This window comes from Porites lutea, chromosome 9 (assembly GCF_958299795.1).
Source record: "Porites lutea chromosome 9, jaPorLute2.1, whole genome shotgun sequence".
Classification (NCBI taxonomy): domain Eukaryota; kingdom Metazoa; phylum Cnidaria; class Anthozoa; order Scleractinia; family Poritidae; genus Porites; species Porites lutea.
In genome coordinates this window covers 23,312,770-23,340,347 of record NC_133209.1, presented here as the reverse complement: position 1 = coordinate 23,340,347, position 27,578 = coordinate 23,312,770, and the positions used below count along the sequence as shown (strand labels likewise).

The following is a 27,578-nucleotide window of genomic DNA, read 5'->3' as shown; positions in this document are numbered from 1 at the left end:
CAAGTCTCTTCCCAGAGGACTCATCGCATGCCTGAGTACATGTAACCACGTCACGGTAGCTCTGCGGTTACCCAAGATGGCGTCCGCGAGCTCAAGTTAATTCCTTGAGTTTCTGTTGATGTCAGGGAGTGAATTAATATTTAAATAAGTTAAATGTGTTTGCCGTTTAGTTCTTACTCCGTGGTTATCGAGGTGTTTTGCCACTGACATTTAAAGTAAAAAAAGGTAGAAACATAATTATGGCATTTTTAGTTAAAATGGGTATATTTTACAAAAATTAGCGTAATTTTAGAAAATATATGAATATTGCTAGGAGCATATTTTGCTGCTTTTGCGAGCACAATCCATCAAAGCCAATTTGGCAGTTAAAGATAACTATAATTATTTCAACTTTAACATTTTGCAACACCAGAACACCTCGTTGCACCTTTCAAAGAATACTATCTTGGACAGGTTTTCCCAGTGATTTGGCCACTGACATGTCTAATGAAATCCTTTGGCAGCCAACTGATTCCGCACTCGTGTCAAATAGCCATCATCTGGGTAGCTATTCCTACAATGGGAAGTGTAACAAAACATATATAGAGATCTCAAGTTAAAGATTGGAACAATTACAGGGATAAATGAAATTAACCCGGTTTATATTACCAATTGACAGTCAGTGTTTATTACCATTATCTGCGTACATTTTTTCCAGTTTTCTGAAGCTTAAAAGCCATTCGTCCTATTTTCCGTTTGCGTGATTTTATTTGCACTCAAAGCTGGTAAAAGAACGAAACATTTTAAATATGGGGGAAAATCTATAACATATTTTGGTCACCGGTTTAAGGCAAAACAACAAGGCATCGGTGCCATTGAAGTAATTAAACCGGCGAACAAAGAACGCCTTTCAAATAAGGAAGAAAGCTAGACTAATCAATAGTGCGACATCCCCAGCCTGCGTATATCAAAAATTAAGATATCATTTTCTGCTACGTCAACGTATTTCATATTCACGACTTCCTTTTGTATATATAAACATCTGCAATAGACCTTTTTAGCTTGTACGTTTTGTTTTCCCATTTCAGACCATGTATGTGGTACCCCAGCCGGAGAAATTCTCCGGAGAACTGTTTCTTTCAATTGTCGTCCTATACAAGTGCATTCACGTGTGTTTGTATCCGTAATTTATGAAAATAGAAAAGGCAAATTCCCTGGAGAATATCACATGGTCTGAATTGAGAAAACAAAACACACAAGCTTAAAAGATCTTTTCTGGTGCATAAGCTTTTTAAGCTCAGTTTTTATTTCACTATTACTATTTGCCGTAGACGAAGATTGATTACCTTGAATGTCTCTCCAACGACGTCTTAAGCTCAATATCATTTACTGAAACATTTCCAATTCCTTCTGGGGACGAACAAGAGATAGTAAAGAGAAGGCATGCAGCAAAGGCTTTGCGTAGCAGTTTCAGAACTTCCTTTCCCTCCGATGTTTCTGGTAGGTAAGCTATACATTGTGTCCCCTTGAAAGGCATCCCGGGATTGGGATGATCCAAACCTTGGACACCATCATAGAAAGTGAACTTTACGGCAATGGTGTCATGCCCTTCAAATCCAGGAAGACTGATTTGGTATTTTTTCCAAATAATTTCTCCCGGGGGTTGATTTGCTGGAAAGGAGTTTGCGGTTCCTGTCCAGCAGCGCTTATCAACTTTGTTGAGGTGGTAACTTGAACCTTTAATCGATGAATGAGCCAGATCTGAAGATTGAAAATAAGAAAGTACAGGAGTATAAAGTAAATTTAAAAAAAAAAACGAGGACAACTTTTAGCCCAGACTACAAGTGAAGCTGTCGGTAGTATTTAAAGTTTGTCCAAACAAAATATAGAATAGTGTAATGCTAAGCGGCGAAGGCAACGCCGGAGAACGGTGAAAACCAACAATAGTTCTAATTAGCAAAAAAGAAGCTTTGCACGTTCAGCACACTTTTTTTGTACATTTCTTTGCCGTCGTTTTGCACGACTACAATGTGAAACTTCCAGAAACTTCTTTGTTACACGTTTTTTTGAGGAAATGTCGTACGTGTTCTCGTTCACTTTTTTTTTCACTGCCGCTCATTTTCACCTTGCATTGATGCCGCTAGCGTTTCTCATTTTGTCACCGCCGCTACAAAGTTTTCACGTTGTTCTTCCAACAAAAAATGTGTCTCCTTTGTTTTTTTTTTCTCGTTGAGCTTCGCTGGCCTGCCGCCTACTTTCTCTTTTTCCCTGTCTTTTAGCTCTATATTCCAAATTTGTGGACATGACAATTGATCTATTAAGCTTAATACTTTACACACCACGGGATACAGAAACAATCTCCGCTTTCCGTTTTCGTCGTTATTGACTCTTAAGTTGTCTCTGCTTTACAAGACGCAGGTGGCGATGCAATTTCCTGCCAAAATAACCTCGAGTTGCATTTGGGTTGCCATACCTGTTGATTGAGTTATTTTACATTGAAATGCCTGTGGTGCGGACGGACGGTCGCTCGGTCGCTCGGTGTACGGTCTCGTGATTACCAAATTTTTTAGCATGGGTAGATTTACAAAGCTATGGGGCTATCAGCAACTTGCGAACACATCGACATAAAAGTCGCCAAATTCATTCTTAATGTAGCTAATATCATATAACGCCAAGAGGAATGAGCTAGCTTATTATCTCCTGATAACGCACAATTAAGCTTTCAAAAAAAACATTTGAACGTAGGTGCTCGTTTTTCGGGTTCAATCTATTCTTTTGAGAGAATGTCCTGCAGGCTTTCTTAGGAGAATGTAAAAGCCGGCAGGGCGACGAGAGAGATGGGCTATCCGAGAACTGGGGGAAAACGTACCTTGGTTTTGGCTAACCTTCTGTTTTTTGCTAGTGATTAAGCCAACTGTATCCAAGCAGGCAGGACAAATGTTACTGAAAGTGAAAGCCTTGATGATACAATCGTCGCAAAACTTGTGCTTCATGCAAGTGTTTGGATCTGTAAGTTCTGGGTGGTCGACTGAGTCCTGGCAAAGGGCACAAAGAATGGTAACTTGTTGCTCTGAAAAGACAAAGATGTAAAGTACACTACTGAGAACCAATGTTACTGAAAGGTAAGCTGTAAAGTACTTAAGTTGCTGTAATTGTTTTAGATATGGTGCATTCAACAAATAACACCACTGCTTGATAAGACTTTGTTAGAAGACGAAAGCGCTGAATAAATATTGTTACATATTAAAAAAAACATTGTTATCTTTAGATATATTACCATTTAACTCCCCGTCAGGAACTTCACCATTCAGCTTTTGGTCGCCCTTCTTTCTTTCAAAGCATTCGTCTTTCCAAACTAGATCTCCTTTTTCTTTCAATTCTTTAACTCCTCTTCCAGGAATTGGTCGCGATGGAGTATATACCGTTTTCCCTTTCTTGGAACGATTTTTCTCTCCCGAGTTGTTGCCCTCTTCAGTTTGATTGACCTTCTTATAAAGGACCGTGCTCTTTTTTGTGACTTTTGGTTGAATATGGAAGCTACTTGCAGACTCTTCCTGTGAGTTTTCATCCAGTGCTTGAATCTTCGCGTCTGTAATATTGTCTTTAAATTTGGTGGAGCTGAGACTGCGATTGTTTTCGGTCTCTTGAGTCCTTTCACCTTGACTTCTCCCCGGCAGAGAACTCTTGAGTTGAGGATCTCCATCAACCACTGTCACTTCCTGGGTTACTGCAGTACCCACAGTTATCTCCTCGATCTTACTAATTCCTGTACTCATTTCCTTTTCCCTCAAATTCAGGGCGTGGTCTGCGACAAAATCTAGGTGTGGCTGATCCTGAAGAGTAATGCTCTTGATTTTCTCTTGAACACGTTGAGTAACAGAAGTCACTTGCTGTATCTCAGATGCTCGTGTCACGGAGATCTCGACGCAATCAACAGAGCTACTTGGAACATGACAAATCGTCATCTCATTAACTTGTTTCTCGTCGTTTGGGGTTCCATCCTCTTTAGATTCGTGGTTCGGATGTGAAGTGCTGTGACATTGACGGAAAGAATGGATAAATGACGAAGGATAACCAGAGGGAACTGCCTCTTTTTCACCTGTCACTTCTGAAGACTTAGAGGCGGAGGCTTGTGAAACTACATGGACCTCGTCTACCTGATCAACGGTGTTTTCCTTAGGACAAAACTCAGTTATTCTTGGCGCCTCCTGGTCATGATTTACAGAAATTACTTTTGTTACGGACATTTTGTCTATTGAAGCCTCGGTTCGTGCAGTTTCCTCCGCATGTGCAAGGTTAATACTGTTTGACGGACGACTCACGAAAAATGGCTGTCCGCCGGAGGGAAATGAAAATGAAGAGATCTGGTTAACAACTGCTGCAAAGATGCCTCATCCTCGCAAACTATACGGAATTCATTAATACCACTATGCATTGGACCTAGGCTTTTTCCAAACGATGCAATGACGCAGACTATCACTTCTGCGGAAACTTCGACTGGGATGTCATTATAGTCTTGTCCTAATAGAGGAAGAGCAACTGACTTGTGCCTGTATCCTGAAGCAAGCATTATAGCTTCCTTTAGGCGTCTATGTATCTGTTTTTTGCATTTCTGTTTGTCCTCAATTTCGTTATTCCACTGCGGAAGAACGGCAAACAGGAGAGCTCGGCAAGGCAAATCACCACCACCAATGATGACAGGATCTTGTGAAGGGGCATTAGTTCCTTTAATGCTTAGATATTCGCGCTTGATCGCTTGCCCACCTTCCTCAAGAATCCGTCTCAAAAGATCACTTTTGAAAGAAAATGAAGAGTCAATAGGGCTGACGAGAACATCAACTTTCTGACTGGTTATATCTCCTTTGACCAAAACAACTTTGAGACCTGTTACTGTATCAAACTTTCGAAAGCCTGTGTCTGTAATAATGACACGTTGGTGGTTACCATTTGAGGCAACATGCGATGTGGTGTACCTTCCACAGCTACTTGGCACATTGCCAATCGTCAGTTCTTTACCATGCTTCACGTCACTTGGGCTACCGTCCTCTTCAGCTTCATGCTTAGTATCCCAGTCGATATGGTTCTGATGTGAAGCGCTATCAACTTGACAGGAAGGAGAGATGGATGGTAAAGGGGGACCTTTCTCCTTTCCGACTGTCACTTCTGAAGATTTAGAAGGAGCTTGGGGCTCGTCTATGTGATCCACAGTGGTTTTGTTAGTAGAAGTTTCATTTCGTGACGACGCCTCCTTGTCTGGATCCATAGAACTTACTTTCTCTGAGGATAAATCATGCATTTCAGGTTTGTTTCGTTGAGAATTCTGGGACGCTAACGTAACATCAGTTTCCTCTGCTTGGACAAGGTTATTAATGCTCGGCGAACGATTCACAAAGAATACCTGTCCGGGGTGAAACGAAAATGAAGAGAATTCGTTAAGAACTACAGCGAGAGATGCCTCATCCTTGCAAACTATACGGAATTCATTAATGCCACTGTGCATTGGATCAATATTCTTTCCGAACGATGCAATAACGCGAACGATAATTTCTGCTGAATCCTGGATGTCATTTCCGTCTTTTCGTAACAGAGGAAGTGCCATTGACTTGTGCCCGCATGCTGAAGCACGTATTATAGCTTCCTTTAGGCGTCTATGTATCTGTTGCTTTCGTTTCTTTTTGTCCTGCACTTCGTTATTCCACAGTGGAAGTACGGCAAACACGATTGCTCGGCAGGGCAAGTTACCACCACCCGTGATGACTGGATCGTGTGGATGAGCATGGGAATCTTTCTTATGTAGGTATTCTTGTTTGATTGCTTCGCCTCCTTTCCTAAATATCCGTTTTAAAAAATCACTTTTTAATGAAAGTGAAGGGTCGATAGGGCTGAGGAGAATGTCATCTTGCTGACTGGTTATATCTCCTTTTGTCAACCAAACTCTGAGACCTGTCACTGTGTTAAACATGTATGTGCCTTTTCCTGTGACACCAAGTTCTTGATTCGTGTTTGAGATGACATTAGACGTGGTATTACGTTCCAAAGTTTGGGATTGTTTAGCATTTTCTTCCATGCCAACAGGTGGAGTGGAATCTGACTCGTTTTCTGTCTTGATGGCATGAATCTCTTCTTCCTTAGCCTGCAAGTCACAAGCATAAGATTTGCGTTCTTCAGCAATTTCATCATCCAGTTGCGAGGTAATGCTGACATCCTTTTTTCCTTTAATTTGTTCACTGGATGTCCCGGACGTTGTTGGCCGACAATGTTTCTTTCTTTTTTCTTCTTGCTGTGTTTTCTTGGCGGTCTTCTTCATAGGCACGTTTGCATCAGAGAAGACGACACCGGAATCTGTCACAGCCTCAGAAGTTGGGAAACCATTTAATGAACTGTATTTATCACTGGCATCAGTTTTCACTTTCTTGAATGTTTGAGGTTCATTGCTATGATACTTTTCCAGCACGGATTGGAGAACATCGTCCGGATTCAAAGATAGTTGACTGCTTTGTACACAGGCGTCAATTACTTGAGTCTCTGGCATCAGCTCGTTGGCAGATGACTGGTTGTCTACTTGACTTGAGCTTGTGCTGGTCGTTTCGTAACTCTGATCTCTCGTTTTTCGAAACGTCTCTGTCGAAGGTGTCATAACTGGTGGAGCAGGTGAAGCCTTGTCACAACTACTGACATGTCTAGAAAGGCTTGGAGAAAAAACGTTCTTTCCATGCTTCTTTTCTGTCAGTTTGTTCTTCACCAACTCGTTGACAGCTTTAATTTGATCGAAGGTACCAGAGACGACGAATCCATCAAATATTTGTTTCCACTCGACCTTTGTTTCGTCCTGAATTTGTTGAAGAATGGTTTTCATTGAGTGATTACTTGCATTTAAGGTGTTAGGATCAATGCGACCAGACACTCTACCAAAAACCTATGAAATTGGACAAAAGTGATTACGGCTGAGAAGCAAATAGGTATGGCTAAACTGGCCGAGGTCACTCTAGTGTTGGTCTAGCGCTGTCTATGGCAAATAATCTTTAAAAAAAGAGCCGGTAAAAATCGATCGTAGCAAGACACGTCTACAGAAATAAAAGTTATTTCGTGAAGTTCAGGATTGATTTCGATTACCTGATCTGGCATTGGTCTATACAACTTAACGGTAACCAGGGAGCCGTGTATCTCATGCTGCCTCTTTAAAACGGACTCGGCAACTGTTGAGAAAGGAATAAACGTGGTTAGGGCTATTAAACAGATTGAACAGAGAAGTAAATACAACGCCAAGATAAAAGCTACACTGTGTAGAGTGCACCGGCAAAAAAGGGTTAAAGTCTAGCTTTAACTAGCATGGGCTATTGACTCAGAGCCCATTCGGGCTCGAGGAATGATTAAATAACGTGGTACCGACAAACTGTGGCGGTCGGTTCTACTCATGGAACCCATCAAGTTGTCTGGGGGACTGCAACAGAAATTAACCGTGCTTACCACGATAGCTTGTTATTCCATTGTAAGGCTCGGTGCCAGAAGTACAGTAGATACTCGATTTCTCGAACTCGGATAACTCGAATTCCCAGCTAACGCGAACTAAATTTCCTTTCCATTGATAAAACTTTCACTGAAGTTTACACTGAAAACTCGAACTCCCCGCCAACTCGAACTGTTTTTCGTTTCCCCTCAGAGTTCCAGTTACCCAACCGGGTTCTACTGTAGTTATTAAGGGCCCTTTCCCACGTTACAGAACCCCCATACCGCACCGTTAAGTACTTAAGTAGCTTGTGGCTTGATATATTTCATTTTAATTTGTATAGGTAATAGCATGATGTTAGTGATATTTGGCGTAAATACCACGAGTGATATTTCGAAATTTCTATGCGTAATTTTTTAGGCGAGTGAAATTTGGACAATTTTGAAATATCACGAGTGGTATTGATGCCAAATATCACGTACAAATCATGCTATTATTTGTTTATACCACTACCATCAAAAGATTTTTATTGTCACATTTAGGTATTTCAAATTAAGCTGAAATACCACGGCTCTAAGCCAATCAAATTGCAGAAATTTCTCATGTAGTAACGTTAGGTCATTCTGATTAACGGACTCACGAAAATCAAGTCTTCCCAAAGTAAACTACAAATCCGTTGAACAAATACAAGGCAATGAAATACTGCACCTCTGCTCGGAATTTTCACCCTGTGAGGCCCCACGTATGCGATTTATTTGAAAACAAGACATTTGGAAAAAAAAACAGCCACTTTCATTTTCACTTTCCGCAATATTTCGGAAACCAGTCGTGCGCGCAGGCTGTTCCGCACTGTCGTAGTCTCTATATTCGATTAGTTTCAATTTAAATCAGAACAGAAAAGACCGTATTTGAATGCTATGGAAATAAAAAGAAGTGGGTTTGTACACCTTATACTTTTGGAAATTCATGATTTCACTGATCTTCTAGAACACTCCGATTTTGATATTAACTTTGTCACCCGGAAAGGAGTCCGTTTAAAGTTATCTAGGCATTTGTATTGTAGAAGAAAGGTTTATTTATCTTTCCTTTTTTTTCCTTAGCAAAGGCATAACGATATCTACGTATGTTGAAAAAAATGTTTGCGAAACAGCTGACGAACTATATAATGCACTCTAGTACACTATACTTCCCATTTATTTTATGTGCCAGGTACATATCCGCTTAATTTAAACTAAGTTAATACTGCATCGCGCGAACTGAAAACAAACTTGAAGGTGAATGGCAATAGCACGGAACTACATTATGCAGAGTATGAAGAAAACCATAGTTCAAACTTACCTGTTGATTTTTCGAATGTAACAATTGCCGCTCGTTCGTTCAACATGTGAACAGAGTCGACTTCTCCTCCTCCATTGCCTCTTCTTTGAAAGTGAATGATAATGTCTTCCTGCTTTGTGATAGGCGAAAGATTCTTAACTATTACTTTTCTTGAGGCAGAATCATCAGTTTTCAGTGCGTATGCCATTATAATCCTATTCACTCTGCTGTTGAAGACTGAATAATAAACTTATATTTTAAGGCTTCATTCGAGTATTTTCAGATCAAGCAGTTGTTTTGGTTTCTGGGAAAGCCCCGGTTTGTTTCCCAGAAAAATGCATATCAACCACAAGTAAGGGTGGAATCAAAGAACGGAAATATAGGCATATGGCTTCAGTGCGTTCATTCAACATTCAGATCTTGCAACCATTTTTGGGAAAGGGATCATATCGATAATCCCACTTAAAAGTAACACCACATCGAGAAAAATAACAATAACACAATAAAGTAAAATAAAAAAGGCGTAAGATAAGCCACCCGTCCCCTTGGTCTGTCATATTTTGCACCGTGACGTCTTTCCGGTACTTTCCTGACATGTTTTCTCCGAATAGCCCATGTTTTCAGTTTCTAGTGGTGCGGAAGAGGGAAACAATGTTCAACTGAAAGCGAAAAATAAACCGTCGCTCAAATGGGTGAAGGCCGGATTTACGTTCGTGTTATAGGAAAGAAAGTTCCAAGGAAAGAATTAGAAATATATTTTCAGTCTCGTAAACAGTCTGGTGGAGGAGACATCTGTTCGATTAAGCAAATCAACAATGAAGAGTACATTATCACTTTTGAAGACCAGGAAAGTAAGCTTTTAACATACGTTATCTATTGTCTTTAACTTGATGTTTTATAGCAACAAGATTCATATCCTTGCCAGCTAGATTGGCAGCTAATATTGATAATTCGTTGTAAACTCGTTAAGCATGAAAAGTGATAATATGCAAATTCAAGTTATTCGGTTTCATATATTTCGTTTGCGTCCGGTTTCACTTTCGACGTTTATTATACCTGCATTGAACAATAACTGAGCTTTTAAAAACATTTGTTTCATAATTTAAGAAGTGGGCCATGGTACACTAGTTTAGTCTTAAAAGGGTCTTAAACCACGGTTTGAGTAGCCAGACTATTGACCACAATTCATTCGACGATTTCTGCCGTCATCCATTCTTGCGCGATGGGGCTACAAAAATTCATCAGATTTCCGTCCATTATGACCGTGAAATTAAGTTTTCTATGTCTAATTTCACTCTACAGTGTGATCTTGAATTTGTTGTCTATTTCTGTCATTTGAGCGTCATTTTATTTCTGTCGTCTGAGCGTATAAATTAGATTTGTACCTTGATGTTGAGTCCCGAAGTAAAGATTGCGTGACGCCATTTACATGATTCCCTCGTGCTAGCAATGGGAGACAGGTAGATCATCAGACGGTGCTTTGTTCGTCTCAACTCCCTCTCGTTTCTCTCCTTTTCAAGGAGGCTAGAAAGGGGCTGACAAATATCCCATTTTCCCCAAAGTTGTCAAACACAATACTATAATAATAACATACATATGTTCCTTCATTATGTATCATTTATTGTAGTTCCCCAAAGTTGTCAAACACAATACAATAATAATAACAAAAAAATTCGCCTTCATTATGTATCAGTTATTGTGGTTGGAACTCAGCTATTAACGACATGAGCTGCAGACACTGTCTTCTCGTTTCGTCAATGATTCTAGAATGTAACCTGGGCTCCTCTCCCGCCGTGGACGCAATACGCGGGTTGCGTTTGTTGTTGGTCTTTTCCTTAATCCGAGGGGTTTGAATTTTATCCTGGTACTGTACTACAATTTTCCTTGCTTCTCAAAGACCAGCACTTCCAAAAGCCAATTCAATCTGAAATGCTTAGCCTGGTGGGCTTCATCAAAGCGCGAAACCGAATAACCTGAAAAAAGACTATTCATGCACCTTAAACGAAGGATGTAAGACTTTGATCTTGTTGTTGTTATTGTTTTGTTTCGGAAGTTGCTAGTAATGTAACACTAGGGACTCATACCATAAACGGAGCGCAAGTTGAGGTGTCGCGTCATCCGTTCGTTGGGGAGCAGAACTTGCCATCAAATCAGGTCAGTTAGTGACACACAATTGTTTGTTTTAAGTGGAGAATCTAAAGAATGGCTCGGTATGAAAAGTATTTAATGCAAAATTGAAAGGTCGGAAAGATTGGTTCGCCCCTGTAATCTCTTTTCCAAAATAAGCTTCCACCGTGATACGGCGGTAACAATCAGTTTGTTTGATTAGAAAGAAGAAACAAAGCGTCCAGGGATGAATGATTAGCCCTTGGTAGCTGAAGTGAAGTTAGTTTTCTAACGCGTCTAAATTCCCGGGGTACTCAAAGAATCGAAGGTTGGAGGGGGAGTACCGCTGAGATCGTGGAAATCTTAACCTGTACCAGAATTATGCTCAACTGCAATTTTTAATTCTTGTACTATCCCATGCAGACTAACTATAAATCAGAAACTCCAACTTTCACGTCACGGATTGATTTCTTTCCCCAGGTACCACTTACTAAACAGAATTCCTATGATTTCTATGCCCTTGATGACTGAAAACCATATGCATCTTCTCCCCTGTGTATAGTGAAGGGTTTGATATTTAGAATCATTTTTGTGTGTTTTTGTGTTGTTGTTGTTGTTGTTGTTGTTGGTGTCAGGCGCCTCGCATTGACGTAATATATATATATATATATATTTACATACACATTGTATAACAAAGTTTAAGGGATATTTTTTCGATTACATTTCTTGTTTACTCGCTTTGGCTTTCAGTCCCGTGTTGTGTTCATCCGCGGACTTTCCAAGGACACAACTGAAGATGCTCTTTTGAACTATTTTGAGAACACCAGGCGTTCAGGTGGCGGGCCAGTAGAGGAAGTGAAAATCTCAGAAAATACAGCGCAAGTCAAGTTTGAGTCATCAGAAGGTAATTTCTTAAATGGTATTCTTCGTCCCCTCTGCTTATTTAGCCACGCCCAAATTATCGTAAGGCAAAATTTTTATTGGAAGTACTTTAAATTTGCATCTATTGTAGCTAACTTGGTTAGTCCAAATTCAGTTTATGCGCTGAGAGTTTTAGAAGCGTTTGTTTATAATGAGGGACAAAAACAAACACGATCACATTTGAGAACTAGCGGTACGTAAAATGGCAGGTAACAATAATTTTCTTGTCCCTACAGTAGCTACAAATGTAACACTCAGAACACACTGCATTAACGGAACCCAAGTTCAGGTTTCAAGCCATCCCAATGAGGACGAACGGAACTTGCCATCAAGTGAGGTCAGAATCCACTGAGGACGAATTTTGAATATGTGCTTATACTAAAGGTTTGATGCATAAGTTGGGAGTTTAAGTGACTATCCAAAATGAAAACTCCTTTTGTACGTGATTCTAATGTATTTCCTTATTCGTTTCTTCCTCAAGAAAGCCACCTGGATGTTTTAAGAAATTGAATCGTCTAACCTATAACGGTTGGCTACTTGGCCTAACCATTGGTGAAGGTGCTTTGAACTACCAATGATTTAGGTTGACTCATAGTTTACCTATATGCTTTTACCTGTAGTCAGAAATTAACTACGGATTTGATTAATAATTCTTGCGTCAGTGAGGTAGTTACCTTTGCTTTATGGCCTTAGATTTACATTTGATATGAGGTATTTCAGTAATTAATTTTCTTTACTGGGCGGTTTAACCTTGTAGGGGACTTGTTTTTCCACCTTGTGTGTATACTTGTTATATATACTTAATCTGTTAATAAACAAACTGAACTGTTTTTTTGTTCACTGCGACCTCACATTTCTTTGCAGTCCAGTGTTGTGATAGTCCGTGGGATCTCCAAAAATACAACCGAAGATGCTCTGTTGAACTATTTTGAGAACACCAGACGTTCGGATGGTGGTCAAGTAGAGGAGGTGAAAATTACTGAAAATACAGCACGGGTCAAGTTTGCGTCATCAGAAGGTATTTTCTCTTTTACGTACGTAACTAAGCAAAAAAAAGATGACGTACCAAGCGTCCTAGTGAAAACGAAGTTTCCCAGCTTCTCGTGTTTTCCCTTGCTCTTCCACCAAATAAAAAGGCAGCGCATTGATATCTTTGCTTGACGAAAAGAGAATTGGTGCTCTAATTGACTTAATTTGGCAAATTACGCGACTAAGGCAATTTTAGGTCCCACACTGGGCCTTGCTTTAAAGCTTATTGCTGAAACGAAGGAATCGCCGGCTTTGAAATAGACCAATTTCAAAATATTAAAATTATTACACGTGGCTGCAAGGCTTGAGGGAATAAAACGAAAGAAATGTCTTATTCATGATCACCCCTGAACCTCAAATTGATTTCCTTTGATTCATTTCCCAAGCCTTGGAAACAAGTTTTGATTTTTATATATCGAAATTGTTTTTTCTTTTTGCATTGAAGCAAAATAGATGACACAAGTTATAATGTAACTTTTAAAACAGTATTCTACTTATAAGGAGCTGTTGTAAGTTCCCGTGTCTGTGTCTCCTATTTTAGTGGCAAACCGAGTTATCCAACGTGAAAAACACGTTTTAGATGGTGCTACACTTGATGTCAGTATAGAGATGCCTGATAATTGCAAGACCATCATGGTGATAGGCCTGTCACCAATAACCACTGAAGACTCACTTTGGAATTACTTCGAAAACAGGCGACGATCTGGAGGTGGATACGTAGAAAGTGTGGAAATCCAACGTGATAATGGTTTAGCGTTCGTAAGATTTGAAGACGCCAGTGGTAAGCGGCCGTAAGATTTGTTTAAAGTAGCATTGTCATGCTACAACCAGTTGCAAAAGTACTTGAGACACTGTACCCTATTTTGGCATAAATGGCCCTTCCATGATCTTGTGCTTGTGATCCCCCCTCTACCCCTTATCAAAGTTGCTAGCAATACAAGACCACACTCATTACTTGGAGGAACAACTTTGAATGGGAGAGAGGAGGGAGGTCAGTATTATATCTCACAGACCTGTGACCAGGAGCGATTTGAAGCAAGAAAGGTCGTTCTTTCGTGGGAGTGTCTCAACATCTTTGCAGCTGGTTGTAGCTACTTGCTATCTTTTTGAAAATCTAAAACCTTTCTTTGCATCAGCTAATCCGAAAAATTATACAGTGGTCTTGCATTGTCATTTACATGACTATATTTAGGAATTGAGACTGGTTTCGGTTGTCTTTTGCACCGATGACACGGATGGACATGGATTGAAACTTGAAAAAGCTTGCCCAACTTTTTCCAGTCGCAATCCATGTCCACCCATATCATCGGTGCAAAAGACGACCGAAAAGACTTAAAAAATCACCAAAAAATGTTGTAATGGTTAACGCTCCCTGATGAAATTTGTTTGATATCTTCTTCATATCCCTAACAGAGCATTTTGGGTATATGTAAAGGCACTTTAGTACATTATTAACCTAACACAGCAATATCCTTGTGACATAGCCCCTTCAAGACCCTGAAAAGATTAGAGATGGCGTTCGGTTATTGTAACTACGCTTCTATTCAGAGAAACAAAGTAAACGTATGGATATTATCAATATGTATTAGACAACATCTGGTGGCGGTAGAATCTGTCGCTATTAGTATGAAGCCACACAGCTGATTGTCTGAATAATTGGTTGGCTGATTGATTAATAAGCTTATTAAATTTTGAGAGCGAGATCCACTTCTGTTACAATATATCTAATATAATAATCTATAGTTTTAACTGGTTTATTCAAATTATCAAAGAGCTAATAACATACTAAACAACGTGCTTTATGGCTCCACTTCTCCTTTACTCCCAACTCAACCAGTCTTCACACGTGCCTGACACAAAAATCCTCAAGTACGCGTAATACAACGACGCTCAAGAGTACGCTCCGATAGTGTCTTGTTTAATAAGGAACTTGTCTGTTTCGTCTCAGACGCCGTTGTTTCAGCGACTCTGCGCTTTGCCATACCGACAGAGCAAAAATCCGAATTTTTTTCCCGGGTAGAATTAAAGTTTGGTGAAAACCTACACCATAATAAAATCGAGAAGATTGATCTTTATGTAGCCGAAGTACCAGAAAACCAGAAAAGATCCATTGTTACTGTGACGGGATTTCGACATTGAAATTTGTCTTCACTTTCCTCTATTTTAGTTGTTACCACGGTGTTACAGCGAGAACAGCATTCCCTTGACGGAACTTTGGTAACAGTGGCATTAAGCCGTAACTCGACAGTTGGTATACCTGACGAGGAAAAAATGGAGGAATCGCGTACCATTGAAGTGATCGGGCTTGCTTCAACAACAACCAAAGATGCCATTATAAACTTTTTTGAAAACGCTCGGCGTTCTGGTGGAGGGGAGATAAGCGACGTGGAGATTGTCACTGAAAAGGGATGTGCTGTCGTGACGTTTCTTTTAGCTGAAAGTGAGTGGGAATGGTAAAGTAGAAATCAAGATACCAACTTACCCTGGATCCTATCTAGGTTATTGCTCGTCCATAACAGCGTACCGAAAAACGAACCCCTTAACCAAAAGGCTGTGTTCCCAGACTCATTCCCCACAACACTTTATTCTCTCGGCCTTACCACTTACACCAAAAGTCAGGAAAAGATCCCAATTAATTCCTTTTTGTATGATCCTACCGTTATAAATGCCTTCTGTCAACAATGAAGGCTCCTTAGGTAAGTAGTTGTAGTAATAACTCTTTCATATTAACTAGGACAAACAAAAGCTCTGTTAATTTGCCAAGCTTAGTTGGACGCAGAACTAAGCAACGGGGATGGGTACGAACACGCCTCGTACGTCTCACACATGATGCCATCCCCATTGTAAGAAACAGCTTTTTATGTATGCATTGTTCAGAAACCGCTTCATTTAGTATAGACCACCGGAGCGTTGCTTTTTTTCTCCCTTTCTCTCTGCTTATTCAAAAGGTGCCCAAGGAGTTCTGAAGAAAGGCGTTCTTACCCTTGACGGTGCAGAATTGCACGTCACCATCCAAAAACCGGCCAAAAAAATACCAGTTGACACTAAGAGGCTTCTCGTCAAAGGACTTAGTGAAGCAACCACCCGAGATGCACTGGCTTCGTACATGGAAGTAGTGAGTGGTCTGGAAGTATTACATGTGGAATTTGGAGAGCAAGGCTGTGCACTTATTACATTTGCAGAATCATATAGTAAGTTACGATTGGTTTTCATAAACACTTTGTTCTGTAATAGTTGGAATTGACGTCTGTTCCAACTTTTTCATTTATTATCCGCCAGCCTTTTTTGGAAAGAAAAAAGGTGGCTGTGGAGATTTTCACAAACCATTGCAAACTGTTTGTTTTTCCGAAGTAAATATTGCAACTGGGGTATAGAAACTAAATATAGCCATGGCTAGCACAACTTCAATATTTAGTTCCTGCTAAAAATATTTTCACAACGCGCACGTGTGCCGGTTTATAGTTTGTAATGAACTTAACTAATACGAAAAGATGACAGTAAATTATTTCACAATTTTCCCCATTAGCATTTACATCTAATTTGATAATGGTCAGAAAGAGAACTTAATGATTAACTTAGTAAGGCAAAAATCCTTGGCTTAGGCGTCTGAGATATGCAAGACTTCTAAATTTGGTGTTCAATATTGATTACATTTTTCCTTCTCTCTAGCCTACGAATCCATTAAACAGAAAGCTGCAGAAAGAAAACTTGAAGAAAAAATCCTGTCAATGGAGCAAGTGCCTGTTTGCCATTGTGTGCTGGTGATGGGTATGAACAAGGAGAACACAACAAGAGACGCCATTTTCTACTACTTTGATAATCCCAAGAATGGTGGCGGTGGTGTCAACAATGTGGATCTCAATATGACAGAAGGCTCGGCATTGGTTTTCTTCGAAGATCCCCAGGGTAGTGTGATGTTCCTATAACAAGCTAAGACAACTTGAATAATGGTAGTCCCTCAGCTAAAACGATTCTGCCCCCTAATCTAGAGGACAACCAGAGAACTTATTTAGAACTTATTAAAATAGCTAGTTATTGATTTTTTGCTCGCGGTTGACCAAAGTATCAAGTTGTTGCATTTTTCTTTCTTTAACAGTTGTGAACAAAGTCATAGCAAAAAGTCACACTCTAAACGGAGCGCTGTTGGAACTAAGACGACATAATCCAGTCCTTTCTAAATCAGCGTGTGTCACTGAAGACCGTGTGCAAGAGAAAGAGATACCTGTAGATATGCAAGTCATGCAATTCATTTGTGAACGACATGAAGCTGATTTGGAGCACATCCAACGTAAACATGGCGTTGAAGTCAAGTGGGAAGAAGGATCAAAAAGTATCACTCTTGCACCTGTAGATGGCACATCAATGGACGCAGATCGATTCGAAGAAGCTTCCGAAGCAATTACTTCTTTCCTAGCAGAGTTTCAGACATACTCCGTACAAGTCACACTAGATGCTTGGCAAACTCTTACCAAACAGTTCAAGGAACTTGTGAGTTCCATGGAGGATGACGTAAAAATTCAGTACCTGAATCAGCAGTGCAAAATCGTCCTAACGGGGATACTGCAAAATGCAGAGACTCTTTTGGAGAGATTGAAGCAGCTGAAGACAGAAATCGAGAGTACGTTAGCAGTGGAGGCATCTAAAGTATCGACAGTTGTAAAAGAAATTCCTAAAGAACGTCTTAAGTTTTTAGCTGACCTAGATTTTGACAAAGAACTCGAAGTTCATCACGAAAATACAAAAGTGGACATACTTCTTGACAAAGGTCAAGTTTGCATTTGGGGTCCTCCTGCAGTTGTTCATAAAGCATCAGCTGATATTTGGGAAGCAGTTGCAAACATGAAGGAGGTCAGCTGTGAAGTGTCTCAAAATGCAGTAGAGGTACTAAGGAGGAGACCTTGCCAGTTGTTCATACAAAAACAATTCACAGCCAATAATTTGCAAGCACTTGCGACTTTCCATGGTAATGAAGAAGAGGGTCCATGCGCTTTGAGGGTAATTGGTATGAACTCTGAAACTGCCCAGAAAGCGTCGCGTTTAGTGCAGACGACCATCGTTGAAGAAAGCATCGTCTTAGATGACGGTCAAGTGCAGCTTGAAAAAAGTGAAAAATGGCGCTCGTTTAGAGATGACCTGACCGCAAATTCCATTTTAGGTATCAAATTTGACGAAAACAGCAACAAATTATGCATGACGGGTAGAAGGGAGGATGTTACAACGGCACTAAGAAGCGTCAAGGGCTTTTTGAACGAGAACACCATTGTTAGTGAGGTATTGGAGTTTCCAAGAGGCAGCAGAAGGTTTCTCTCAAAGTACCAAGAGCACGAGCTTCGGATTATCCAGGAGGAGTTGAACAAACACTGTACAGTTATAAAGGGGATTGCTGAGGACGAGGAAGTTGTCGTCACCGGAACAAACGAAGGAGTTAAAAAGGCCATGGAGAATGTTTACAATCTAGCCTCACAAGTCGAAAGCCAAAAGGTTCCTATCGACAAACCAGGGATGCGGAGAGTGCTTAATCGAAACAATGGGAGGAAAATGCTGAACCTTCTTGAAAATGAAAATAATTGCGTAATCGAGTTCTTTGACGGGGAGAAAGATGCTTCCTCGAAGGACGTTATGGAAGAAGAAAAAGATGACGAGAGAATCGAGAAAGAGAGCGAGTGTACTTTCCTGACTCCACAAGGTAAAATGATCAAGGTTTTCAAAGACAACATATGTGATCGGAACGTAGACGTCATCGTTAATGCAGCCAATACGAAACTCCAGCACTTGAGTGGTGTTTCTAAAGCCATTCTTGATGCTGGTGGAGAAGCTATCCAGCATGAGTGCGATGATTTTATCGTCCAGCAAGGATCTGTTTTGGAGGGGCAAGTTGTCGTTACTTCTGCCGGAAAGTTGCCTTTCAAGAAAGTAGTTCATGCAGTTGGTCCATCTTGGAGAAAGGAGGCCACGCGAGAAAAAGCGATGGGCAAAACACCAAAGGAAGAGAAATACCTGAGCTATGCAGTGTCCAATGCCTTAGATGCCGCAAGACAATTTAAATCAATAGCGTTACCTGCCATAAGTACTGGTGCCTTTGAATTCCCACGCGACTTGTGCGCTAAGATTATGGTTGATGCAACAGTACAGTTTTGTGAAGAAAATCCAAGCTGCTATTTGTCTGAGATCCAGTTCACAAGCACCGACGATGCAGTGGTCACAGCATTTGTTACTGAGATGGCTTCCAAATTTGGACAAGATCCTTGTTTTTCGCGTGGTTCCTCAAGAGGAAAAATCACATCAAAAGGAGCTGCCAAAAAAGAAGCTAAAGGTAGAAGAAAAACAGTTCATATAGCACCACCACCATCGGATGCTACAGATGGACTGAATGAAGTGACTACTCCAGAGGGTATTAAAGTGGCTCTTGTGGTTGGGAATATGGCCCATGAACAGGCATGTTACACCTAGTTTTTTCCTCTGTCTATGAGTGTGCAACTAGTTTTGGTTCTGTTCTTCGGTTTGACATGCAGGTAACTTCCAGACAAGCTAGAATTATGCAATGTTAAATCAAAGTCAATGAACGGCAACAATAGTGCAAGAGAGTATACCCGACTCCCTTTGTTTTGGCTGTATTAGCTGAAAGTCGACGTAACAACCTGTCCCTTAACTCTTTTACCTTTGAAAGGACTTTGAAGTCTGATAAATCTCGGTTCTTACTGAAAGTGCTGTCCTTCTTTATAGCTTATGTTTTCTCCACAGGTTGACGCGATCGTGAACTCCACGTCAACAGACCTAGACCTTAGTAGAAACCCTAGTGCTGTAGCTTTGAGTACGGCTGCAGGCCCCACTCTACAACAGGAATGTAAGGCTATAGGCGAAGTGCAGACTGGTGGCATTGTTGTTACCACTGGAGGGAACCTTAAGTGCAAGCATGTTTTTCACAGTTCCTGTTCTGGTTGGGAAAATGGAAAGGGTGAAAAGGTACCTTATGGAACTAACGCATAGAATACGCCATTTGGCTCAAATCTACTCTCCCATTAATGAAGTTCTTAGAGGGGATGAATTTCCGAAATTCTTAAAGGGTCGCGGTACGTTCATACCCAAGCTCGTTAGCTGCATTATGCAAATTGAGAGAGGTCTAAGCTTAACCTGAAAGCGGTCCGTTTTCAAATTTTTGGCTTTTATTCAGTTTTTCCTATCCGTGCTTGTTTTTGTTGTACCTTAAGTGTATTTCTCTTGCGTTCTGTCAACTCTGTGATTGTTTGCTATATTCAAGACCCTGAACTGACTCTAATTCCAGACCAATGTTAGCAAGGACAAAGCTCGACAATGATGACACAAATCTATTTTTTGCAGGTTTTACGTGATGTTTTAAAGAAAAGTCTTCATGAAGCTCACAAGAGAAGCCTTACAAGTATTGCCATACCTGCTATTGGCACCGGAAATCTCAAGTTTCCTCATGATCGGGTGGCAACCGCATCCTTCGAAGAAGTGTTGGCATTCAGTAAGAAGAATCTAACGAGCACTGTGAAGGAGGTCCACTTGGTCGTTTATGACAAAGATTTGCCGACTGTACAAGCCTTTCAGACTGAGTTGCAAAGTCGCAAACGAAAACAACCCCAGCAGGTACCGAAAAGTGGAAAGAAAAAACGTCGTGGGTCGCGCGGGGGAGCCGCGACAACGGTTCATTCTGGTGACACAACTAGCGGTTGTGACTCTCTTGATGTCTCTGTGGAAGAACTGGATCCATTTAGACCCGAAATTGCCTTAGGTAGCGTTACGGTCCAAGCAGAGATTGGTAACATTACCAAAGAGGTAACTGACGCAATCGTTACTTTGTCAAACACAAACTTAAATATTTCACTAAATAGCGGCGTTGGAAAGGCCATTGTCAGTGCTGGTGGACCAAGTATTCAAACAGAATGTTCGGCTCTGGGGGTTCAGACACCAGGTTCTATCGCGGTTACTGGAGCAGGAAAACTGCAGTCTCGAAACATATACCACATGGTGCCAGAAAAGCTGAACATGGCTTCCGTTAAAAGTTGTATCACGAACTGCTTGAAAGTAGCCGAATCGAACGGGTTGACTTCAATATCTTTCCCAGCTGTCGGAACTGGTAATGTGCGAGTCGGTGTAAAAGAAGCAGCTCAAGAGATGTTAGCAGCCATTGCGAAATTTGCTCAAGAACAGCCAGCTTCACTTCATTTCATTCGCATTGTGATTTTTCAAGAGCACATGTTTCAGGACTTCCGTGCTGCGATGGAGGCATGCGTCTCCTCGTCCGGAGGTTGGACAGGCATGTTCTCCAAGCTTTTTGGTTGGTTTAGATCAGGCAAAGACGCCTCACCTAATCCTTTACACCCCTCCATCAGGAAAAGTAGTAGCGAGAGGGCTGAAGCTTATTTGGAAGTATTTGCAGGAACCAAGCAAGACGTCACGAGAGCTGTTAAAGAAATTCACAAATATCTGGCTGATCAAGTCACTACCAAAGTTATTGAAAAGGATGCTATCAGCAAGCTCTCTGAGGAACAGAAAGGGAAAATAATTAATTTAAGAGGAAAACATGGCACCGATATAAATATAGAAGAACCAATTGGTCGTATATCTATTCGAGGTTACGCAGAAGATGTCTTAGATGTTGCCACTGCAATTCACGACATCTTGAACGAGAAAATAGAGGAAGAGTATTGCAGAGATGTTGAAGGACTTGTTTGCAAGACCGTTCAGTGGTACTACTCTGATGACGATGATGACGGATGGGAACCCTATGACCCTACATCTAATTACAGAATAGAAAGTGCCCATGAGGAGGGCCAAGAATCTGTTATTTTTGTAATTGACGATGCCAGATGTGAGATTGTGTTCAGGTTCATGGAAGAGACCTGTCTAGAAGATGGAGAAAAAAGAATTGTCGTGAGAAAGGAAATAGGGAAAGGTAAAGTAAACTATGCCTGAAGTCCTCTTTTAAGAAATAATTAAAACGTATTCATTATCTTTATTTGACGTGTTGCTCAATACATGGAAAATGTGTCTATGGTGAATGTTTCCTTTACTTCTGACATTATTAAACAGGCATTCTGTTACCTAATGATTGGTGCGTACAGCCAAAGGACAGCTCAGGTAAAGAGAAAGCAGTTCACTTGGTCGCGCTTGATCCCGCCAGCAATCCGACCGAGTACAATCGAGTAGCAGACGAAATTAAAAAAACGGCTTCAGTTAACATCACCAAGATAGAAAGAGTGCAGAACCCTGGGCTCTACCGCGCGTACATGGTGAAAAAGGATCAAATGGAACAGAGAAATGGCGCCAATGAAAAATTTCTCTTTCATGGTACTGCTCAAGGCAGCTGCTCCAGTATCAACAAGTTTGGTTTTAACAGAAGCTATTGTGGGAAAAACGGTAAGCGTAGGCGTCTTACTATTATAATTATTATTATCATCGGCGTTATCACCATCATTGTTTTTATTTTCATCGTTATGGTTATCATTATTATCATTTATTTTACGGGAGATCTCGATAAGCGTGAGAATACGTTTAAAGGCAGGGTATTTGAGAAAGATGCTGGAATGATAAAAGTCGTTGCACGAATTTGTAATTACAAAGGCTAGTGTTTCGACGAGCCCACCGCGTTTTTATGAGGAATGTTAACTATTGATGTGTCAGGGCTTCGTATGCTATGGTAAGGCTCGATTAATTTTGAGATAAGCTGCATGTATAAGATCAAAAACTGCTGCATTTTTTTTTTTGCAACGGAAGAAGCGATGGAAAAAAATTCCAAGTGGAGTTCGTTACAAAACTATCCCTTGAGAAACAGAGAGGAACAACAAGCACAAATTATAAAAGAAACATTACGTTAAGGTGGACAGTTATATTCTTTGTTTTCAAGAATTATGGCTTGCTGCTATCAATAACTCTTTCCGCGCTTGCTATCCGGCATTTTTGTGTTAATTCATAGCTCGTCGGTTATCCAATATATAGACAGGGGGGCTAATATCCTTTAATTTTTGAAAACTTTTCCAGCTAAGAATTAATTTTGAAGGTTACGCATAGGGCTATCCTTAAAAATAGGGAAACTGTCCTTTTTAAGTTAAAAAATGGACACTATATCTAAGCCATTCAAATCCGCTACGCAAGAAAAATCAACCGATAAACTAAAAGTGCATTTTTTGCTCCAGGTCTTTCCAAACTGAGAAGCACATACTCCTCCTTCCATTTTGCAACGAGAACACAACAAGTTCGAGAACACAGTTGACAGGAAATAATCAGTTACTATTCTGGGAAGGAAGTGTAATTGTACAATTTATGCTTACATGAATGATTAAACTCAATTTTTCAGCCACTATGTATGGGAATGGAGTCTATTTTGCCCGAGATGCCTCCTACTCTGCTCAAGCCAAATACTCTCCACCTGATGGAAACGGAAACCGCTACATGTACCTTGCCCATGTTCTAGTGGGCGAATACGCGGCTGGACGTCAAGGGATGATTACTCCCCCAGCAAAGGGAAGCGACGCCACAGATGCATACGACAGTGTTGTAGATAGTCCGGGAAATCCAAAAATTTTTGTTGTGTTTTATGATAGCCAGTGTTATCCTGATTATCTTGTTACTTTTAAGTGAGCTCGAAAGTTACCGGTGCGAATCTCTCGAAATTTGTTTAATGAGTTAATTTTTAGCATCTTTTTCCGGAGCAACGTTGAATTGCGTAGCCGCAAAATCCGCATGAAAGAACCAACATTCTATGAACTCTGTCAAAAACAGGTTCTTGTATTTTGGGTAGTTATTGGCAAGTTAGCCGAAGTAGGTTGTTAATTAATGCGGTTCTTATTTATCAAGGAGATGTTTTTAGGATTACGGTTAGAAAAATACGTAAACTTGGGTTTGGCCCTGAAATATACAGTATTTTATTCACAACTCTACATTGCAAGGTCCATTTAGGAAATTTCAGTCTGTACTATATATAAGCCTGTTTTTGTTGTAGGAATTGCAGTAATATTTTTATTAGTGTAATTACAGTTTATCACATTATTTTCTGATAGTACAGTTTGCAAATCTCAAAGTCAGTCTCAAATGCTTATCACGATTTAATTATAACCCAGAAACAAGAGAACGTGTGAAACTTACTAAGCAAACACGAGAACACGAGAACACTGAATTTCAAATGCCGCTGGGTTTTTTTTCGCTGTGGTCAATCATAATTACGATCACGAGCATCAAACTTTGAAACACAGAAACACACAAAATGGATCGAAATCCACCAATCACAAATCACAAACCATGACCTTTTGAACTCGTTGAAGTAAACGTCTCTGTCCCATGAAGTCCGTTAAGATGATTGACGGTAGCGAGAAACGCAAACGTCAGTTGGCGTTAGAACTTCTGCAGCGTTCGCTTGTTTTTGAAAAGTGCAGTAGTAAACTAAAAATTCGGTAAGATAATGTATTTTCAGCCTTGTTGGCCGGAGGATTTATTACTGATAATGTGCAGTCAGTAATGACTATGTGATCAAAACGAGTAGCTCTGGGGACGAGATAGATAGATAGCTTTATCAAAAATCCATTGCAGCCCAAGGGTTGGATTACGGACTGTACAATACGTTGAATACTAAGACTAACTATTATAAATAAATAACGGTAAATAAATAAAACAAAGGAACAAAATACTACGTCATGAAATTTAAGAAAAACCATTAGAAAAGAGCCGCGTTATGCATGATAAAACTATTCATTAGTCTATTTGTTCTGCAAAGAGGTACGTTAAAAGCGCGCTTTTTCCTTAAGGCTACAGTACTAAGATTACTTGGCGGCAAAAGGCCATGTAATTTGTGGAGGCTGTTGTCCTTAATCTCATTGAATAGGCGCTCTGTCAGCCATTGGCGCCGTTGGTGGAGGGTGGCAATATTGCACTCTTTTAGAGCCTCTTGATAACCTAAATCTGGGAAAATAATTCTAAGTGCACAGCGCTGAATTTTCTCTAGCTCTTCAGAGAGATACTCAGGCAGACCATTGTGGAAAACTTAGCAGGCATATTCAGACATGGGCCGGATACACGTAGTATAGAAACAAAGTAGCTGCGCAGGATCTCCTTTTGCACGCTTAAGCTGCCTTAAAAGATATAGCCTAGAGGCTCCTTTTTTGATAACATTCTCTATGTGAGCGTTCCACTTTAGATTGTTTGAAATTGTGAGACCAAGAAGTTTTGCGCTAGTTACAACCTCAATTGGTTTGTTGTTAATAGTAACTGTTTCGAAAGGATCTACAGACCTTGAGAAACTTATCTGCAGCTCTTTACACTTGGTCTCATTCAATTGGAACTTATCTATTTCGGCTTGCCTAACTAGGTCGTCTTCAGCAAATTGGATTCCACTTGGTTGGCCCTTGTGGACTGTCTCGGCCATCGATGTGTCATCGACGTACTTCCAAAGGTTGACGCCATTGACATTGATGTCATTTATCATTACCAGGAAGAGCCAGGGCCCCAATTTGGTCCCCTGCGGGACACCTGCCCTGACAAATCCCCAATCCGAGTAGCAATAGTGGGCGAGTCTCACTCGTTGCTTCCAGTCAGTAAGAAAATCTGCAATCCAGTCCAGCACCCAAGGTGGTAGTTCATAATCAGTAAGTTTAGCCATACACGAGGAGCCGCAAGCGGTGATATTTTTGCACGGCATCTGGCGGCACATCAAAGAATTTGGAATTGAAGGGCAAATTCCTAGAATATCTTCGCCAGTTAAGCTAGAGAAAAGGTGTTAAAAAACCTCAGGATCCTAAACAACACGTCAATCAAAATATCACTTGGACCTTTTCGCTAATGAAGAGCTATCACGCGGCTAAGCTTGAATTAGACATATATTGAAATAGAAACTCGTGTCAATAAAGTATAAGAAGTGAGTGGGAATCGCTCCTGGTTAAAAAAACTGGTTCACAGGGATATGCATCTCTTCTAGTTAAGAGAAGGGAATCAGAGCTGCTTTTCATGCAGGAACAGGTTTTCTTCGAGCTAACTACAAAACTTCAGCTTATTTCACTCCTTGACATTGTCAAAGCGCATTTTGTAAAGATAACTTTTTCCGCTTTATCAGCTTTCTTTATATTCTATTCCATTAATGTTTAACCTCCCTCAAAAAGCCAAATAATATAATTGCTGTTGTTAAAAAAAGCGTTTTACCTGTTTTCGTGAATTCGCTACCCAAAGATCACTATCCTCAAAGGACAGGGCAAAATTTCCAGGAGAGAGGCATTAATTTTTTTTCCCACGAGGTTACAAAAGAGAAAATGCAATGATTATTATTAATGTAACCATCAGGTATACTCTACCCACGAGTTTACGGACAGCAAATGCAGTGATTATTATTAATGTAACCATCAGGTATGTTCTACCCAAGAGGTTAAAAGGGAAAATGCAATGATTATTATTAACGTAACCTTCAGGTATGTTCTACCCAAGAGGTTACAGAGAGCAAATGCAGTGATTATTAGATGTAACCGTCAGGTATATTCTACCCACGAGGTTACAAAGAGAAAATGCAATGATTATTATTAACGTAACCTTCAGGTATGTTCTACCCAAGAGGTTACAGAGAGCAAATGCAGTGATTGTTATTAAATGTGACCGTCAGGTATATTCTACCCACGAGGTTACAAAGAGGAAATGCAATGATTATTATTAACGTAACCATCAGGTATGTTCTACCCACGAGGTTACAGAGAGCAAATGCAGTGATTATTATTAAATGTAACCGTCAGGTATATTCTACCCACGAGGTTACAGAGAGCAAATGCAGTGATTATTATTAATGTAACCATCAGGAATGTTCTACCCACGAGGTTAAGAGAGAATGCAAATGCAGTGATTATTATTAAATTTTAGCGCAACTATCAGGTTAAGTCCATCATTAAAAGAGGTTTTTGCTAGACTTAAACAAGTTTGGCTTTCATGAGTTTCAAGGTGCAAGAAATTATCAGTATGATTATAGCACACAAACATTGATATTCAATTTTTTGCACGTAGCCGGAATAAGCCAAGAAATGAAGCATATATTACGAAAAATCGTCCCAGATGATCTCCATATTAAGTAAATTATACTAAACGTTGCGAAAGAAATTATTGTTTGTATCCGTCTTATCCATCGTAAAAGCGAGGGGTCATCGCATGACATCCGGTATATTATACAGAGGTAATACTCACGGGTTTCACGAGTTGTAGGCACTATTTTTCGCCGAGAAACAAATTCAAACTTCAATTCTTACCTTACAGTAGTCCGTTCTTTTACCTTGCATTCGACAAAAAATCTGTTAAAGGCGAACAAAGCGATTCCGGCACTCTTCTTTATGATGAGTAGCAAGCCGCAGGAACTGAAGCCGCTTGACTGAAGTAAAATCCACCGATATGCACGGCATTCTCACTACAAATGTAAACAAACGTCGCTTGGAAAAAAAGACGGGGAGGAAAAAATGCCAGATCTTCGCCTCGGCAATGTATTCCAGCTACCATGCCGGCGTATCCCCAGAAGGTGGACTCGAAGTGGGACAAACCTTGTGATTTTTTTTAGAAGCCCTTTGCGCGCAAACTAATTTATTCTGGCGCGAAATAAAGATTAACAATATGTACAGTATACTGAAATCTAATCCACGACAAGAAGATTTTCGCACTGTGGCGCGACATATTAAATGCCTATTTTTACAAGTACGCGGAGAAAGTGGTCCACTAGTTTACTTTTTTTAAGATGAATTTACTCCACTAAAGCAAAATGAAATGTTTTATCTCTATGTTGTTTACGTGCCTGATTAGAAGGCAG

At 40.3% G+C, this 27,578-nt stretch overlaps 2 protein-coding genes and 1 pseudogene across 2 annotated transcripts; 2 read left to right on the top strand and 1 right to left on the bottom strand.

The window, feature by feature from the left end:
* Nucleotides 1–195: 195 nt before the first annotated feature.
* On the bottom strand, nt 196–9,017 carry LOC140949064 (uncharacterized; annotated as a pseudogene).
* A 328-nt stretch (nt 9,018–9,345) lies between these two features.
* LOC140949063 (protein mono-ADP-ribosyltransferase PARP10-like) lies at nt 9,346–13,252 on the top strand. The gene is made up of 6 exons (XM_073398309.1): nt 9,346–9,594; nt 10,797–10,897; nt 11,600–11,753; nt 12,007–12,107; nt 12,635–12,788; nt 13,245–13,252. Exons 1-6 carry the CDS (start codon nt 9,432–9,434, stop codon nt 13,250–13,252), a joined length of 681 nt encoding a protein of 226 aa, XP_073254410.1. The 5' UTR covers nt 9,346–9,431.
* A 92-nt stretch (nt 13,253–13,344) lies between these two features.
* Nucleotides 13,345–24,409, top strand: LOC140948197 (protein mono-ADP-ribosyltransferase PARP14-like). The gene is made up of 9 exons (XM_073397418.1): nt 13,345–13,580; nt 14,967–15,239; nt 15,748–15,990; nt 16,469–16,705; nt 16,896–19,234; nt 19,541–19,762; nt 20,138–21,716; nt 21,854–22,180; nt 23,118–24,409. The coding sequence occupies exons 1-9, from the start codon at nt 13,409–13,411 to the stop codon at nt 23,399–23,401; spliced, it is 5,676 nt and encodes a 1,891-aa protein (XP_073253519.1). The 5' UTR covers nt 13,345–13,408; the 3' UTR covers nt 23,402–24,409.
* Nucleotides 24,410–27,578: the final 3,169 nt, after the last annotated feature.